This window comes from Lynx rufus, unplaced genomic scaffold (assembly GCF_022079265.1).
Source record: "Lynx rufus isolate CCGP_SWC_20201006 ecotype Redwood Valley unplaced genomic scaffold, mLynRuf1.p SCAF_4, whole genome shotgun sequence".
In the NCBI taxonomy this organism is placed as follows: Eukaryota; Metazoa; Chordata; class Mammalia; order Carnivora; family Felidae; genus Lynx; species Lynx rufus.
The window spans coordinates 145,575,366-145,594,282 of record NW_025814856.1 but is presented as its reverse complement, the minus strand read 5'-3'; the positions used below and the strand labels follow the sequence as shown (position 1 = coordinate 145,594,282).

The window sequence follows — 18,917 nt, the reverse complement described above, 5'->3', positions numbered from 1 at the left end:
ATATGGTATCTTCAATGCCCCAGGATGCTTGTTACATTTAAGTAAAGGATTTAAGGAAACATCACACCAGAGACAATCTGAGCTCTGAGCAAAGCCAGCTGAAGCTTCTTCCTGTTTTTCTAGGTTATATGTTAGGCAGGTTCTTCCCCACACCTGAATGTATTTCTTAACTAAAGCCATCAGGCCTTCTTTCCCTTCTTCAGTAATTTTCTTTTTCAGTGGTTTCTTCAGTGATGAGATCTATGGATGGTGCTTCATCCTTAGTGATAACTTGTATAGTTTAAAGTTCTATAAACCTCTCAACTTATATGTATTATTAGCAGTTAGCTGTCATAATTTTGGGGGGAGGAAGTTTGTTTTATTTACGTGCTTATATATAGGTTTTTGTTGGTCTCTGTAAACTCTTAGAAAGCCAGAGGTATCTATTTAATTGGTTTTGTGCTTTCTAGTAGGTGTATTCTATTAAGACAGACACTGGTAAGTATATTTTCCAGTATGACTGTTGTGATGGTGATATAGATCAGGATTCTGTTCCAGTAACCTGATTACTTAGTGAATCTGTTCATGTTCTTATCCTGTAATCAAGGATTTTTGTTTTCTTGCTGTACTCTTAGTGTAGGGTGATGCGAGATCTCAAAGGAGCGCATGGAAAGGTTAAGGGTCAGTCCCTGGGCTACGCCTTTGCAGAGTTCCAGGAGCACGAGCATGCCCTGACAGCCCTTCGCCACATCAACAACAATCCCGAGATCTTTGGGCCTCTGAAGGTGAGCCTTTTCCTGTGGGGAGACCTGATCCTCTGAGGGCCATTTGCAGAAAACCATTTCTCTCCTTTATGTCCAGTGTCTTCTGACTTGTGTGTGGTGGGGAAGAATAGCCAGTCGGTGGAGGGAATGGCAGTGATTCAGCTGATGATTAGAAGGAATTGAAATCTAAATTGGACAGCCTGCTTGCGGAGCTGGCCCCCTACCTTTAAGTAGAGTAAGTGAGCAGGAGAGAGGGGAGTAGTGGAGGACAGCTTAGGTCATTGCACTCAGAAATTAAGAAATCTATTGAATGACATTTTCCTTTTGACACAGAGACCGATAGTGGAGTTCTCTTTGGAAGATCGAAGGAAACTTAAAATAAAGGAACTGAGGATTCAGCGCAGCCTGGTACAGCACTGAAATGTTTTTCTGTTTTTGTTTGTTTGTTTTTAATTGTGGTCAGATACACATAACATAAAATTTACTATTTTTAAGTGTACAGTTCAGTTAAAACGATTTATTTCAGGGACACTTTGGCTCAGTTGGTTAAGTGTCCAACTCTTGATTTCAGCTCAGGTCGTGATCTCATGGTTTGTGAGTTTAAGCCCTGCATCAGGCTCTGCACCAACAGTGCAGATTCTCTCTTGGGATTCTCTCTTCCTCTCTCTCTGCCCCTCCCCTACTCGTGTGCACACTTTCTGTCTTTCAAAATAAATAAATAAGCTTAAAAAAAAACTATTTCAGTTAAAACAATATATTTAAACTCCTGTTTTGTTCATTTTGTGGTTCTGCACCCTTGAAATAGGTCTCTCTACCTGATTCGGTTCTTTGTTACCCTTTACTCTTAGTTTCCTAGAACTCTCAGGCCATCTTCTCCTCTGCTAGCCTATCCTGTGATAGCTCCACAGGAGGGAAAGGAAGGAGAGAGGAGAATCAGGCTGATATTATTAGCGATGAGCAATGCCAGTACAGTGTTTGGTGATGGTACATGTCAGAGGTAGTGGCCCAGATGAAAGTTTTACATTGCTGTAGATTTCATCTATCTCTTCCAGAATTCTTAGATGGCTCCCGAAGTGTGATGCCTGATAGTGTTTTAGTGTTGTTTTTAAGCCAGTGTGGTGTCAAGGAAAGAACAAGCACAGAACAAGCACAGTGTGGTGTCAAGGAAAGAACAAGCACATGACTTACGGTCATGGTCGGGCTCAAGCTCTTCCTCTGAGTTCCTTAGCAAGTTAGTACCTTTCTCAGCTTCAGTTTCGTTTGTAAAATAGGATCAACAGCATCTACCTTGCATGATTGCCAGGGATTAAGTGGTAACAGTGCATGGTCAGCACACAGCACTCATTTGCTTACCCATCTTGCCCCAGGGCGTAGGAGGCCAGGTTATTCTTGATACCATAACTCCTACAGCCTCCATTGATGGCATATCTAAACTTGCTTATATACCAAATATTTGTACTCTTTGTGGTGTGTATGGTGGACTGACCAATAGAAGAGCAGTTTCGGTGGTTAATACAGTGGTCTTGGGTCGGAAAACCTGGGATCTGGTTCTTGTTCAAGGCAGCTTTGTTGTTCTAGATGTAGACTTATTTACTGCTGTAAGCTATTGCTGTGGAGTGATTCTGAAGCTAGTGACTTAGAAAACTACTCAGATGGCTCTTTTGTTGCCTATACTTGTGTACATACTGCTCTTTGTGTAAAATTGCCCCTTTCCCTTGGCTCAAGGATACTTCTACACAGTTTTCATGTTCAGATCAAATGTGCTTCCTCTAGCATTTTTCTACCTCTCTCAGAAGAGGTAAGACCTCCTTACTTGTACTTTCGTGAACTTCCCTAAGATCTTTAGTTTTTCACTTTGCTTTGTTTGTGTATCTCTTGTCTCCACTAGGCTGAAAGTACTGAAAGGGAAACACTGTTCTTTCCCTCTGGACCCTTACCTTAGAAACTGACACTGGCACAGTACAGGCTCATAGCAGATCTTTGTTGTGTCAATTATTACACTAATTTCATGTGAATCTGCTTTTTCTTCTTCTACTACAGTGCAACATAAATCTGTAACACACCTTATGCCTTCCTTCTCATAGCGTCTTTTCCGCATCTTCACTTCATTTATTCCTTCTCTAGTGTTCTTCCTTTCGTTATGTAGATTTAAGTTTCTGACCTAGGTCATCTTCCTCCTTTGAAGAAATTCACTTAGCCTTTCTTGCAAGATAGGTCCCCTGGTGACAGATTCCTTCCTTTAGTTTTTTGGCGTGTGTGTGTGTGTGTGTGTGTGTGTGTGTGTGTGTGGTTTTTATTTCTTTTTTTGAGAAAATCTTTATTTCTCCTTCACTTTTGAATGATAATTATACTAGATACAGAATTCTAGGTTGGTGACTTCCCCCCCCCCAACTTTAAATATTTCTGTGTTCTCTTCTTTCTTACATGGTTTCTGAAGAGTTCAGTGTAATCCTCTGTAGGTAAGGTATTCTCTACCCTCCCCCTCCCCCCAGCTACTTCCCAGATTTTCACTTGGTCTTTAATTTTCTGCAGTTTTGTATGATGTGCCTGGGTGTTGAGTTACTGGTATATATTTGGCTGAGCTTCCTGGATCTGTGGTTTAGTGTCTGTCACTAAGTTTGGAAAACTTTCAGCCCGGTTACTTCAAATATTTCTTCTCCCTCTTGGATTCCTCTCACACACGTATTACACCTTTGGTAATTGTCCCATGCTACTGGCATGTTCCTACTGGCTTTTGAGTCTTGGACATACATGTACTTTCCCCTGTCTCTGCATATGGGGAGGGAAGTAGTGGTTTTATGTCCCCCAAACTGGTAACCATCTGTTACTATGTATTCACTTTCCTATAATTTGTAACTATTCAGGGGAAAAACTCCCCTGCTTTCACTACGCTCACATAAAGCTCCTTTTCTGCTGAGTGTTTCCAGCAAATAAGCCTCATCCAGAAACCTGATGGCAGTCTCTTGTTTTATGCAGCAAAAAGTGAAATCCAAGCCTGCAACTGGTGAGCCCCAGCAGGAACAGCCAGTGCTTGGAAAAGACCGGCAGCGGAAAGCAGCTCAAAACCACACACAGGAACAAAGCAAGGCCTCCCTGGAGCAGAAGGGAAAGGTGCATTCTACCTCGTGGACGGGGTTCCAGACCAAGGCTGAAGTGGAGCAGGTGGAGCTGCCTGATGGAAAGAAGAGAAGGAAGGTCCTGGTGCTCCCCTCACACCGAGGCCCCAAAATCAGGTGAGATGCAGGACTGTGGCATAGAGCAGTGGGTGGCTTCTAAAAGGGTTTGTTCTCACTTAATGCTTTCTTATTGTAGCTTTTGTTTGGATGAAAGGGATGTTTAGTACCGTGTCAGTCCCCCACGAGGGGTTCGTGTGCAGGCATCTCTACACTAGCAGAGATGTGCTCTTGGACCACCGGGAGGCTGGAAGACGCACTAGCAGAGGGGACCTCGGGGCAGCCTTCTAGGGCAGGCCTTCGTGCCTTTTTCCCTCTTATGAAGAGCCTCCTCCCATCTGCAGGGCTGTCTCTGTTGGCTGAGGCCCACCTACTCAAGGTTATCTTGCAGATCCTATTTGAGGCAACAGATTAGTGCTATCCACAAAAGTCAGTCTTTACAAAATATTTGTTAAATAAGTGAAGGTTTTTGAGGATCCTGTGAGGTTTTAAGCTGAAACAAGAACAAATACAAAATGTTGAGCCTTAGGATATTCTGTTACAGTATTCTTTTTTAGAATGACTTGTCATGGACTTAGAGCCAGTGTTAAAAAAGGAATTTTATCTTCTGGCTTAGACAGCCTCAGAGGTGCCAGTTAGAGGAAGAACTCAGAGTGACACTTACTTGACCTCTTATTTCAGGCTCCGGGACAAAGGCAAAGTGAAGTCTCTCCCTCCGAAAAAGCCAAAGCCCCAGATAAACCAGCAGAAGCAAGAGAAGCAGAAATTACCTTCCAAGCAGGTGAGTTCTATAGGGCACCGGGCTTTGGTATAGCATAGCTCTGCCCGGGGCTGGCATCCACTTTTGTGCCCTGATTAGTTAAGCAAAAAGAAAGGGCTTCTGGATTGCAGCTACATGCAGGACTACAGCTTTATAGAGGATGTTGAGGTAAATATATAGTTTTCAAAGTGGAGAGAATCTGGGACACCTGGCTAACTCAGAAGAGCATGCAACTCTTGACCTTGGGGTCGTGAGTTTGAGTCCCATGTTGGGTATAGAGATTACTAAAAAAAAAAAAAAAAAAAAATTAAATAAAGTTAAAAAAATAGGGGCACCTGGCTGACTCTTGATCTCAGGGTCGTGAGTTCGAGCCCCACATTGGGTATAGAGAGCACTTTAAAATGTTGAAAAATGAATAAATAAAAAATAAATAAATATTATAAATAAAATAGTGGAGAGGACCAAGTGTATCAGTTACTCTATTTCAACAATTATCTTATTTTACTTATTCCTCATACGTACTGTCCCCTGGCCACAACATATTAAAGCAAACTGCTTCGCATATAAATATGCCTTATAAGAAAATGAGGTATATTGCTGAGAAAAATACCTCAGAATGCATCTCCAACTTACCAGGCCTTAAAAATATACATATATTATGCCATTATCATATTTAATGAAATTAATAGGAAGCCCTTAATATCATTTAATATGCAGCCCATATTAAAATGCCCCCAGTTGCCTCAAAAATGTTCTGTTATAGTTGGCTAGTACAAATCAAGGTCCAGAAAGAGTCCACACATTACATTTGGTTTTTATATCTCTTAAATCTTTTTTTCCCCCTATAATACTCTTCCTTATCACCTCCCTTTTTCCATGCTGATAATTCCTTGGAGAAACTGAGTCATTTGCCCTTTAGAATGTATTACGTTTTAACTTTAGCTGCTTGCTTCCTTGTGGTATCATTTAACTTGTTCCTGTGATAACCATGTAGTGCCTGTAAACTGGTAGCTAGATGTCCCGGCTTGATTAGAGTCAAGTTACATTTTCTTTTTTTTTTGAAAGATTTTATTTATTTTTAAGTAATCTCTACACCCAACATGGGGCTGGAAGGCACAACCCCAAGATCAAGAGTCATACGCTCCACCAACTGAGCCAGCCGGGTGCCCCTCAAGTTCACTTTTCTTGGCAAGAGTATTTCATGGGTAGTGCTGGTGCTTTCTGGTGTGTTGACACCCTAAGGCACATAATGTCTGGTTGCCCCATGTTTAGTGATGCTCAGGGGTTGATCAGTAGATCTGTAAGCTTAGGGGTTGTCTGCCTGTCTTCTGTTTGTAAAGTTCCCATCAGCTTCTCACCTGATGGTTTTAGCACATACTGATGATTGCTATCTAGATCTGTGATTTCAATATGGGTTCCAGATGGCGGGTTTTTAGGGTTTTGTTTTTGTTTTTGTTTTTCCTCAGTTCTTCTACATTGTTTTAGTAGAACTTTAGAGAAAAGAATTTTCCCTTGTCAACTATTTGGTTACCATGCAATACCATTTGTGTTGGAAAGGCAGGATAAATGCTTGATTTCGTTTCTCTTTGTCCGTTTTCAGAGTAGTGATTTGGTGCCCTACCAGTGGGATTTTTTTAGTACTATAGATTCGTAAGTTTTTGTATACTTGATATGTTTCAGTCAGATATAGTTATTATTCTTGTCCCATCTTAGGCCAGCAGAAGCCCTTCAGGGTGGCTCTCGATGCTTTCTGATATGAGCCTGTCTGTGGTAGTGTCCTTGCTTTCTGGTACAACCCGATGTTGCAGCTCATCTTACATAATTTTTCCCCTGGTCCTGGCATTAGCCATTTTCCCAAGCAGCCCTAGTTTCTTTTAGCAGAGAATGGTTGTTCTACATTCTTGAACATCTGAGGTCAAGCATTCTTTTCTCCTTCCCTAGTCCCTTTCTGTTAAGTTTCAAGGGCAAAGGAAGCATTAGCCTCTCCTCCTCCTCAAGGAATCTGTCTCTGGGAAGTCTGATCCATGTTGTACTATCTTATGGAGCTCTGTCTCTGAAATCCCATAAGCAGTATTCTTGTTAAGGGAAAGGGCCAGCGAGAAGGTCTAGACTCTGGGCTGACTCTTTTGCAAGAAGACTCATGTGAGCATCTAAGGGCTAGAGCTCAGGAGCACCTGCAGTGTTTTAGAGGGGCCCTTCTCTTAGGCATTCCTGGTCTGGTTTCTTGCCAGTGGACAATTCATTTTGCATTTTCTAAGGGTCACTCTCTGGAAGTTCACCTCTTGTGGCGAACAGGATTTCTTATTTTCTCTCTTGGGTGGTGTTAAGGGTGAGGTGATATTCAGTGCTTGAAATTCATAATCTTGTTTTTCCCTATTTCATTTATAGACACCTAGGAGAAAAGCTAAGGGAAATAAGACTGAAATCCGCTTCAACCAGCTGGTCGAACAATATAAGCAGAAATTATTGGGACCTTCTAAAGGAGCACCTCTTGCGAAGAGGAGCAAATGGTTTGATAGTTGATGATGGTAGCAGACTGGATAAGAAGCTGGATTGTGCACTTCTTGGTAAAGCTCCCAGATCTCCCTCCACACCCTCATGTTATTCTCTGACAGGACACTCCCTTTCCTACCCAGTTCACCACCACTTTGGTGAGAGGCCCCCTGGGCTCTGCATGGTTGAACTTTGGGCCCTCCCCAGTGGGTGATTAGTGAACCACAAAGAGAAAGCTCAGAAAAACATTTGGATGCTTCTTGTGTATTATCCAGGTTACCGTGTGAATTGTGTCTATAACTGTTACTCAATCCTTTGTTTCTCAAATGGAAAAAATTGTAAAGAGCATTCTTGAGGGGTGAATTTTTAAGATGTCTATTTTGTTAAGGGTCTTCTTTAAATGAGATCTTTTGTGGCTTTTTTTAATAACAAATGATCATTTCTAATGGATGTGAATCCTTTATTATTAATGAACGTTTTTGACTTTCCTCTCATTCAGTTACATAGTTCCACATACTGCAGGCATTAAGTAAGAATGGAGAAAAATGATTTCCAGCCTAATCTCTGAGAGATTGCTCTCTCTCTCCCCCCCACTTTCTCCCAGTGACTGGGAAAGTCACTGAGGGCAGTGAGTCCTGGCAGAGAGCAACATCTGATCATTGTTTGCCAGATGAGTGGGTTATTATTAGTAGTTGAGTAGAAATCAGTCTGCAGTGCCCCACAGACACTAGCCTAGCTGGTGATAACCCGCATTTTCTTTCCTCCTTAGGACTTACAGAGGTAAGGTCTGATGGAAGGAGCTCTGAACATGAGGCCTAGGGTCGAGCCTGTCCTGCCCTTAACCTAATGGGTGGCCTTGAACCAAACACAGACTCTCTGAGCCGTAGGTTTCTTATCTATAGCGTAAGGAATGTAAACTTTTTCTCTTATCCTTTTTGGCTCTGCTCGTTTTCTAACTCATTCATTGTAATTCATACTCCTTTTTTTAAATGTTTTCTTTATTTTTGCGAGAGAGAGAGAGAGAGAGAGAGAGAGAGAGAGAGAGAGAGAGCAAGCGAGTGCACAGTTTGGGGAGGGGCAGAGAGAGGGAGACAGAGGATCCGAAGTGGGGTCTGCACTGAGAGTAGTGAGCCCAATCTGGGGCTTGAACTCCAGAACCGCGAGATCCTGACTGGAGCCGAAGTTGGACACTCAACCGAGTGAGCCACCCAGGTAGGTGCCCCCATACTCCTCTTTTAAACTCAGGATAGAGATGATTGGTTACTTCCAAAATTTTAGAGGTATCGCAAAAGCTGGGAGGGATGGTGAATAAATACTAGTGTAGATCCAAAAAGATCATGATAGCCTGAGGAATGGGCTAAACCTGATAAGGTGAAAATCACTGGGAACAAACATAAATTCCTTCACTTGGGTTCAAAAACCCTACTGCATAAGTTCTGGTGGGAAAGTCGGGTCCACCGAATTCACATTATGAAGCAACAGTGTGGCTGCCACACGTGTAATCGGACTGTTTGGCTGTTGTAGTGGAAATGGGATGTCTCTGGTGAGTCAGCTGCTAGGCCTCTGGGTTGGCCAGAGCACATGTGTAAGACAAATGTGATGACCAAGTTGGCGAAGGAAATAAAAATGTCAGACGGAAAACAGTGAGTCACGAGTTGATTATTGTTGAAGCTGGTTGTAGGTAAATGGAGATTATCTATTCGCTCTGATTTTGTGGACATTTGAAATTTTCCATAATAAAAAGTTTAAAAAGTCACATGAGTAACTCAAGGAAACTCGTACTGACGTGCCTGAGAAGGGAATTCTTGGGGTCTTATTAGCTTTTAGTAGAGCCCAGAAGGGTACGTGGAAGCAGATGAGTAAAAGTCACAAAGAATCAGATTTTAGAAGAACTTCAGTGTGGCTGCTCCATGTCTGGAACAGTCCGAGTAGAGCAAGTCCATGCTATTGCCAGGGGATTCCGGTTCCAGGGGATTGGGCTAGAGGAGGTGGTAAGGATTGGCCAGCCCATTAATGTTTGGCCCCAGGATGACCTGAAGATGTGCTTCATGTCTCACCCTGGTCCCTGAGGCCCCTTTCTAGAGAAAACCTCTTCATTCTCTGTTTAGTGTCCTTCAAACCGTGGTCCTCAATAAGTCTGCCCCAGGGTTGGGATGGTGTAGCTCCTGCTTAAAACCCTTCAGTGGTTTCTCATCTCACTTTGGTTGAAATGTTAACTCCTTCCTGTAACATGCAGTGCCCTCAGTTCTGGAGCCCCTGTCACCTCCCCTACTTGTCTTTATCCATCTCTCCCGCCAGGCCTTCCTCCAGTTCCTTTGTCTCTGCCACCTCAGAGCCTTTGTGTTTGTTCCCTTCACCTGGAGAGCTTTTCCCTCAGATCTTTTGCTAATCAACTCAGATCTGTAACTGAGCTGTAAACCCCTCCAGGAGCTCTTTCCTGGCTAAAGAAGGGCTTTTCTTCCCCTCTGTCCTGCCCCCATCACTGAACTGTGTTACTCTGCTTATTTTTGTTCTAGCATTCAGGTCTATCTGAAATTATTTGTTTGTTCTCTTAGTTAGTATGTATGCTTTGTGAAAGGAACTTGATCTCTCATTGGTCCTGGAGACAACAGCACCTGGAATTGAACCTGGCACTTAAAGGTAATGAGTAAATATTTTCTGAATGAAAAAAAAAAAATGGGCAGAGGAAGAAACAGTACTCAGTAGGTCAGAGAAGAGTTGGAAATGTTGTCCAAAGTTCTGGACTTTCTAGTCCAACCTGATGCTGTAATAAATGATGCTTTCTTCAGAATCATTGCAACCCTTGGGATATGGCCAATGCAGTATCTTGCAGTGAATGGTCAAAAATGCCCTTTATTGATTTAAAAATGGATAAAGGAAAGACCCTGGAAATATTTAATTAAACCTTTCTTGGGAGAGAACAAAAGGACAGGGGCTGTATCTCCAGCGTTATCTTGAGACTGGAGACTTGGCGAGTTTGAAATGTTCTTACAATAGCTTGGCCACACTTCTGTCCTAGGAAGGTCTGTGCACTGTGCAGGGAGTAAGATACTTTATTAAGGTATAATAATAATAATATAGGTATATAATATAATAATAATCATATAGGTATGATAATAATTAAGAATATCTACCACCTGCCGGTCAGCTAACCTGTTTTCCCTTTGCCATCTCTGCTCACCAGATACTTTTTTGGGGTATACAAATATATATAATTAACATTCAAAAGTATAAATTCATATTTAGAATAGATAAAAATTGGGGTTCATTCATACAGCTTTGCCTTATTCTCTTAGATCTGGATGCTTCTTCTGATAGCTTTAGCAACCCAGTATGTTTAAAACATCGTTCAACTGCTTGGAAAGTTATTGCTCAGTTCTTTTAAAAAGTGATATGAGTGCTATGTGGACCAGTCATCACTTTCTCAACAACCGGATTCCTTATATGGTATCGTCCTTGGGGACACCTTACCACGGGTTATCTGGGCAGCTCCATTTACCTTTGCCTTGGGAGTATTAATGCACAAGACTTGTGCTCACTTCTTTGCCTCAGGGCCTAAAGTTTCACGGAATGGAACTTTCTGAATTAAACATGAAGGTGGAGGTACGTAGTTAAACAACAACAACAAACCTCTTGTTAACATCCAAGACCTATTGCCAGCAGTCAGACTGGCAGGTTTCGGTAGCATCTTCCTGCTTGGTAGCCTGGTTAAATAAAGAGTTGTAAGATTGTGTGCTTTCTTTGCTTTTGGGGGGCTACTTGGTGGTCTTGAAGAATCCGCTCTGACCCAGGATGTACAGTCCCTTCGTTGAGGGTCAGCCTGCAGCTAGCATTATGTTTCAGCTGTCTTGAAGTGAGATCTGTCAGCTGCTTCTGTTACAGTTAGAGTGTATGAATTCATTCTCTTTTTTTCTTTAAGTTTTAATTCCAGTATAGCTGACATATAGTGTGACATTTGTTTCAAGTGTACAATATAGTGATTCAGCTATTCTATACATTACTCAGTGCTCGTCATGATAAATGTACTCGGAATCCCGTCACCTTTTTCACCCATCCCCCCACCCACCTCCCCTCTGGTAACCATTAGTTCGTTCTCTTCAGTTAAGAGTCTTGGTTTGTCTCTCTCTCTTTTTCCTTTGCTCGTTTGTTTCGCTTCTTGAATTCACATATGAGTGATAGCATATAGTATTTGTCTTTCTCTGACTGGCTTATTTCACTTCACGTTATACTCTCCAGCTCCATCCATGTTGCTGCAAATGGCGAGATTTCATTCTTTTTTATGGCTGAATGTGAATTCATTCTTCAGAATACGTCCAAACATCCTTTGGTACGTTTTAGCCTTGAACAGAGTTTTTCCAACCAAACATTCAGAGCCCAGACCCTCAAGGTCCCAGAGATCCCATCTATTTAGCCCTCAGTCATCTGGGGAAGCAGGAGGTCAAATATGCCAGAGTGAGTCCCGGCCATCTTCAGTCTTCTGCCTACTGACTGACCCATGTGGCTAGTTCTCTGCTTTATATCCCCATAACTCACTTTTTGAGAACCGATTGACAGACATCTGCCCTTTCTGTCATATAAGTAGCAACTCCGCCCATGCTACTTGGAAAGTTCCTAGAATCTTCCCCGCTCCATCGTGGCAGCTCCATCATCAGACTGTGAGGATGCCCAAGATGAATTTGCATTTCAGTTAGTTTCAGATGGTGCTCACCTGTGCTTTCTCGTACTCAGACCTAGCTGGTGCTTTAAGGGCCAGGATGAGGTTGCTTTGTGTTTCTGTCAGGCCAGATAGAGATTTTCAGACTTCTTTGTCCAAGGGTGACCAGTTTAGAAGTTATCCGTATGTGTGGTCTTGTTTTGGTTCTTTCGTTCTTGTTCTAATGCCTCTTCCTTACCAGGATTGCGGAGTCTGAGACTGCTCATTGATTGGGGTGTTACTCAGTGGCCCAGCCACGGATGGGTTATGGGTACATCTGCAATTACTCTGGCTTCTGATTCTGAACTGGTGTTTGGCTGCAGACAGGCTTCTGTGCTTAAGGAATGTCCTGGGGAAGAATATGGAAGACACAGGACTGAGCCCGGTAACTAATTCTGAGAAGAAAACTGCAGAGTCACCAGAATACCTTGGACCACCCACAAGTGGAACATTGATAGATGGCTAATCTAATTTTCCTTGGACTTGTCCATGCTGCCCAGAACCTGCTGCCATTTATCAGACATAGGACTTCACTGCTGCAGAGTCATCCCGAATCTCTTTCACTGGCCATCTGACAGAAGGAAAATCCTTTCTGCCCTTGAGGGCAGGGACTATATTTTACACTTTTCTGCATACTCTGCAATACTTAACAATGATTTACACATAGTAGGAGTTCATTTCATTCCGTGGAACTCCCTGAAGGCCATCCGTTTCAGGGTTTAGCTGGGCTTATGAAGGACAAGAGAGTCATTTCCTGAGGTGACGTATGTGAAAGGGCCCCAAAACACAAAGTGACAGAACAAGAATAATAAACTGCTGGTCACAGTCCTTTGAACACACCGCCCATGTCCTTTTTGCTGTTCTTGTCCACACCAGTTTGTCCCTCCTTTCCACTTGTGTGCTACCCAGCATCCAAACTCAAGCCGGATTTCTCCCCGGGGACCCTCCCCAAACCAGGGAACTGCAATCCCTCCCTCAGTTTCTGACACTTAACTAGTTGGCATCCACTGACAGAGCATATGCTACTATGGCTTGTCGTATCTTTAGGTCTTGCTTCCTCAAGGAGACTTGTGAGCCTCCAATGGCAAGGACCTGCTTCCTGTAATCCCAGCCTCAGGACTTGGCACATGGCTGACCGTAGAGATTGGTTATCGAGGATGATGAAGACGAGGGGTAAACCAGACATATCTGCTGCAGTGACTTCTCCCCAGCTTGTCATTTTGTTTTCTTTTTGCTCAATCTCCTTCCTTACAGTAGGTGCTCAATAAGTGTCAGTTCCTCCCCATCTCTCCTTTTGTCCTCCTCCTCTTCCCTGCATTGTTGTCTGACCTTCAGTCTGCTCAGATGCTGCTTGGTCTGCCTTGTGGCCAGAACCCATCTGATTCCTGTCCCCCTCTGCCCAAGGGACTCCCCGCCCTCCTGCATAGGGCTGGATGTTAAAGGCTCTTTCCACAAAAACCCAGCTGTAAGAAACAGATTCTCAAGTGTCTGCTCACTCCCAACCTCTCCATTTTCCCCTCCTTTTCCTCTCTCCTGGATTGACACTCTACTGTCCACCTCACTCTTAAACCAAAAGATATTCAGATGCTGTGTCTTGATGAGACCACTTCAGAAAAGATTCTTTGTATGCTAGCTCATGTTGGGGAAGACCCTGTCATGGCACTTGGCACCTTAGACGGAGAGAGAGGTCCAGAACGTTGTTCTGTTGTAATGAGAGGACAGAATGCTGGTGCAACCTTCTAATAACATTGTGATTTATAATAAATATATATTTGGTCTTTGCCCCCTGGTCCTGGCACAGAGCTCCTAAAACCCTTGGAATTTCCTGTGAAGAGAGCAATTTAAGGTGTCTTCTGTTAGGTGACTTTTGGGGGTGCCTGGGTGGCTCAGTTGGTTAAGCATCTGGTTCTTGGTTTGGGCTCACAGGTCATGATCTCACAGTTTTTGAGTTCGAGCCCCGTGTTGGGCTCCATGCTGACAGCACAGAGTCTGCTTAGAATTCTGTCTCTCCCTCTCTCCGCCCCTCCCTCCTCTCAAAATAAATAAATAAACTTAAAAAAAAAAAAAAAAGTGATTTTTGGATGCACCTAAGGATGAGGGCTGGTGGCCAGAACAACCAACCATGTGATTAGAGGCTGGAGATTGAGTTCAGCCGCCAGTTGCCAATGATTTAGTCACTTGGGCCTACGTAATGAAGCATCCATAAAAACCCAAAATGATGGGTTTTGGAGAGCTTCCAGGTTGGTGAACACGTGGAGATTAGGGGCGAGTAGAACACTTGGAGCGGGCATGGAAACTCCACATCCTTTCCCCATACCATGTCCTATGCATTTCTCCTGTCTGGCGTTTCCTGAGTTCTATCCTTTTATAATAAGCTGGCAATCTAGTGAGTAAAATGTAAGTTCTATGAGCCAGTCTAGCAAATTAATCAAACCCAAGGTGAGGGGGGTGCTTGCTGGAACCTCTGATCTTATAGCTAGTTGGTCGGAAGCACAGGTGACAACCTGGGCTTGTGACCAGCATCTAAAGGGGGCGGAGGTGGGAGGCAGTCTTGTAGAACTGAGCCCTTTAACCTGTGGAATCTGACGTTATCTCCAGGTAGATGGTGTCAGAATTGAATTGCAGGACGACTGAACCGGTGTCGGAGAATCGCGTAGTCTGGGGAAATCCACACGTTGGACTTGGGTGCAGAATTGTAGTTGGTGTCAGAATTGTAGACAGTAACTTTTAAAAGCGTCCCAACAAACGTAACTGCTCCAGTAACCCAGTGGCCATCAGTTGCCAAGTATGTGAGGTTGTCTAGCCCTCATAACACACCACCGGCTCTGCAGCAGGGTTCTGGGGAGCAGAGCAGGCCTGTGTTCCCTCAGAGTTGAGTAACGCCACCCAGAAATGAAGAACAACGTAGAGACGGAGTGCTTTGGCTCCTACCAGGCCGGTGATGTCCACTGGAAGTCTGAAAGCAGCCTCCCTCGCTTAATCAGACCCCAGGCAAACCACAGGCCCACGATGGTATCACTTAAGCCAGGTCACCAAACCCGGGCTTAATGCCTAACCTAAGTGCAGTTTCCGTCTCCCCCAGAAATGTGAATCTTAGCCTGTCAATCAGGGATTTTCTGATAAGCACTACATGGGCCCTCTCCATCCCCCAAAGAAAAATGATGAGCCCACCTAATTAGACCCCCTGCCCTTATACCTTAAGGGAGGTGACTTTGCCTTTCTTTTCCTTTCTTTTCTTCTGCTAATAAATTTCTTGCTCCACACTCCTTCCTATAAAAACCTTCCATTTTGTACGTCATCACAGCAGCTCCCCTCTACCAGCATCCCCAGCTAGATGGGAGCTGTGCTATTCGTGAATTGCTTAATTAAGTCCATTAGATCTTCAGATTTACTCAGTTGAATTTTGTGTTTTGACAGTGTCGTAGTGGAGTGTGGGCAAAGCAAGACTGGGGCTTGCCCATCAACCTCAGCCACCCCCCCTCACTCATGGGAGAGGGCAGCCGAGACTCGAGACTTGAGGGGCTTTTCCTTGATGGGAGAAAGAACACAAAAGAGAACATCTTCCTTCTATTTCGCCTCCCGACCCTTCCCAGAGGCAGAGTGGGGGCGGCCTGGTGGTTGGAGAAGCTTGCCTGAGGGCAGGTGGTCCGGCTGTGACAGGTGGAGAGCAGCATCAGGACCCGCTGTCCCCACACCCCCACCCCCATGCGGGCTGGGTTGGAGCGCCACTCCTCCCCCTGAGTGGCGGGGGGGGGGGGGGGGCTGCTTTTTCAGAGCCATTGCCTACTCTCCCCTGAGGTGCCCTTTGCCACAGTCCTGGCTGAGGTCATCAAAGGGCAATCGTTCCTCCCACCGTCTCACAGCTGGTACAACTGGATGCCCCTCCTAAGATCCCCTGGCCACCTGAGCTGGGACCAGAGCAGAACTCCAACCTGGCCCCAAGTTATCTCTGGGGCCTATTTAAGGAGCTGTCTTGTATTTGAAAACACTTTTTGCCAGGTACATCGAACATTTTTAGGATAAAAAACGGTTTGTCTTTTTCAAATTACGTGGTAAGAAAGGGAAGGACATTTTTATTCTCACATGTTCTTTGGATGGCAGCAAAACCTTTTAAAACCTCATTCATGGAATCAATAATGCCAAGTTTTCATGATAAATTATTAACTTAAACGTTGAGTCCTTTGCTTTACCACCTCCGTTCCCCTCCAGGGCAAAAGAAAGGAGTCATCACTGATTTTTGTTGTTGTTTCTCTCCCTCTGCCTCTCCCTGTCTCTCCCTCTCCAATGCTACCAGAGGCCAAATGTACTCATATACATCAAAATAGGTGAAGAGAGTTGGAGCAGTGAATACATTTACTTTATGATTTCCTCCTTACCCTGGCTTTGCATTTCTGTAAGGGTGGATTGGCCCTACTCGGGTTTTATAACAGCCTTTCCTGGAATTCTGCAGATATTTTCATTGCCCTGGAGGTCAGATAATGGCTATTTTCCATAGTCATGAAAATCTCTGGGGTGAGCGGGGCGGGCACTTAACGAGGACTATTAAAGGGATGTTAAGCTTGAAGAGGTTGCTCAGGAAATCACACACCCTTGCTCCCCGTCTGCCGGGCTCTCCTGCCCTGTGGCCAGCTGTGTGTGGATGTGGCTGGCGAAGGGGAAGAACCCTTTACCTCCTGTTCTCTTACTCTCCACAAGACGATAGGTGCCCTAAACTCAATCAAGTACAGTGGTTCAGAAAATAGCAGCTGACAATTCCTGAGCACTCAGTCGGGTGTCTGCTAAGGATCATCTCATTCAGCAAATGCGTATCCCATCCCTTTCCTCACACCCAGGGCCCAGATGAAGACAGAAGGGAAATCTGTGTAGGTAGACAGGAGGTCCCTTTGCCGCCTGCTTGCACACCTTCTGGAACAGGAGACTCCCCACCTGCACCAAGCACCCCATGCGTTTCCATATAGTTCAGAATATACATCCTGGACCTAGGCTAATTAGCTGAACCTGTCCCCTCTGTGCACCTGGAACACCAATAGATCCCTCAGTGGCGCCACTGACAGTCTCTGGGCCTGTCCTCTCTGCTGGGGTACAGCTATAGGAGGGTGGGGGGCAGTGTCTTTCCTTCTGTCTGACCAGCTCCCAGGGCAAATGTAGAGAGCAGGCATTTAAGTGAATGCAGTGAGAGCAATCGCCGTTGGGGGGAGGCCCCTCGTGGTGAGCCAGTGTGCCCCAATATTCCAGGGAACATCAATGTTCTTGGGGGCAGGGCCCACATGGCTCCCAGAAACCTGCCACAGGGCCTCTGGGTTTTGACCCTCTTGGTGAGCTTTAGGCAATGTAGGGTTTTAACAGGGGACTAGTATCCCCTTTCCTGAAGGCAGTGAAGAATCTGACCTGCTCCAGTGGAGTGAGGGACAAACGAAGGAAAGCCAGAGAAAGGCCAAGTCTCCTCCCAAGAGATTCCAAGTTCCCGAGGGTAAGAAGCACCACGGGAGCCATGCAGAGCCAAGTGTGTCCCCAGTGGTGCTGAAGGAAAGAGAGTGGGGCTGCCCCTCCCTGACGCTGGAGCGCCCCCTCCGCCCCTGTTCACAGTCCATCTCCCTAGGAGGCTGTGGTGACACGGGATAAAGGCCAAGGGACAAGAGGGTGACCTTGGACACATCACTCAGACACTCCAGCCTTTGCTCATCTGTAGAGGCTATAAAGCCCACTTTGCAGAACTATGTGTGTACTGACTGGAGAAGCATTGTGAAGGGTGGGGAAGTCCTCGGTCGGGGCCAGCAGTATCTGGGGTGCATAGGAAGAAGGGGCTCCATGATATCTTTTGCACCCAGTGCCCTGGGTAAATTCACAGGAAGGAGGAGAAGGGCCGATTGTCCTAGAAGGGTTTGCCCACTACCGGATCACTGGCTAATTTCTACCTCTTTCCTGCCTGGGGTGAGGGAGCCCACCCTGTCCTTCAGGGTAGGAGCACAGCACTGGCCCCACCTCTGCAGGGAGACCCAGATGTGTGGGCGAGGCTCTGCCCCAGGGCAACCTGCCCTCCTCAGCCTTTCCTTCTTCCGCACAACACGGCAGGGAGAACATTCTCTCTGGTTTCCATGTTTTACCTTGGTGAGGAGCTGGCTCCTGCCACCCAGCCCAGACTTGACCTCAGCATCTTTTCAACACAACAGTCTAGGCAAACTCACCCGACAACTACAATGAGTTGGCATGTGAGGTGAAACCTTCTTGCCAATTTTGCTATAGGGAACAGCCTTGTTTGCCAAAATGTAACAGTGTTAATAACTGCTTCTTACCAAGCTCTTGTTATATTCCAGGCATCTTGTTAAGGGTTTCAGGGGCATTAGCATCTTTAATCCTCATAAGGTCAGGAGGTGGATGCTGATTAGTGTGCTTATTTAATGATCAAGTGAGACCCAAGAGAGACTGCGCCTCCCTTCACTCAACGACTATTAATGGAGTACCGACTTCCTGCCAGGTGCTCCTATAGGAGCTGCTGAGGGCAGTGAACAGAATTCAGTTCCAGCCAGCTTGGGGCTCACATTCTAGGATCCAAGCCCCGATTCACCCCCGGATGTTTGGTCTGGACCCAGGTTCTCAGCCTGCTCTGCTCCTTGGAGGAGGGACAGAGAGGAACCCAGAGGCCAGAGCTTCGGGCTGGAAGGAGTTTGCATGGTCCTTGAGGGTTCATGTCCAGAAATTGTGCCTCCACCCTGAGCTTCTTTCAAAGCATTTGCAAGCATTATAACCAGGAAATTGGGGCTTCCAGGGGGAGTTGAGAAAGGGTCTATATTAGCTTCCTAAGGCTACCATAGCAAAGCATGACAAGCTGGGAGGCTTAAAATTATAGAAATTTATTGTCTCACCGTTCTGGAGATTAGAAGTCCAATATCAAGGTATTAGCAAGGTTGGTTCCTTCTGAGGACTCAGAGGGAGAATCTGCCCTTTGGCTCTTCTAGCTTCTGACATTTGCTGGTAATCCCTGGCCTTGACATTCCTAGGTATAAGATGTATCACTTCAATCTCTCCCTCGACATTACTTGGCCACCTTCTACTTG

At 45.1% G+C, this 18,917-nt stretch overlaps 1 protein-coding gene across 2 annotated transcripts in view; it reads left to right on the top strand.

Moving 5' to 3' along the window:
* Nucleotides 1–8,202, top strand: part of RBM28 (RNA binding motif protein 28) — a 31,083-nt gene extending 22,881 nt beyond the window's left edge. For both annotated transcript variants that reach the window (XM_047097025.1, XM_047097024.1), the window contains exons 15-19: nucleotides 615–764; nucleotides 1,077–1,151; nucleotides 3,720–3,976; nucleotides 4,598–4,697; nucleotides 7,065–8,202. In XM_047097025.1, coding sequence (XP_046952981.1) covers nucleotides 615–764; nucleotides 1,077–1,151; nucleotides 3,720–3,976; nucleotides 4,598–4,697; nucleotides 7,065–7,199 — 717 coding nt within the window. In that variant the 3' untranslated portion in view covers nucleotides 7,200–8,202. The remainder of the gene's footprint in view (nucleotides 1–614; nucleotides 765–1,076; nucleotides 1,152–3,719; nucleotides 3,977–4,597; nucleotides 4,698–7,064) is intronic.
* The last annotated feature ends 10,715 nt before the right edge of the window (nucleotides 8,203–18,917 follow it).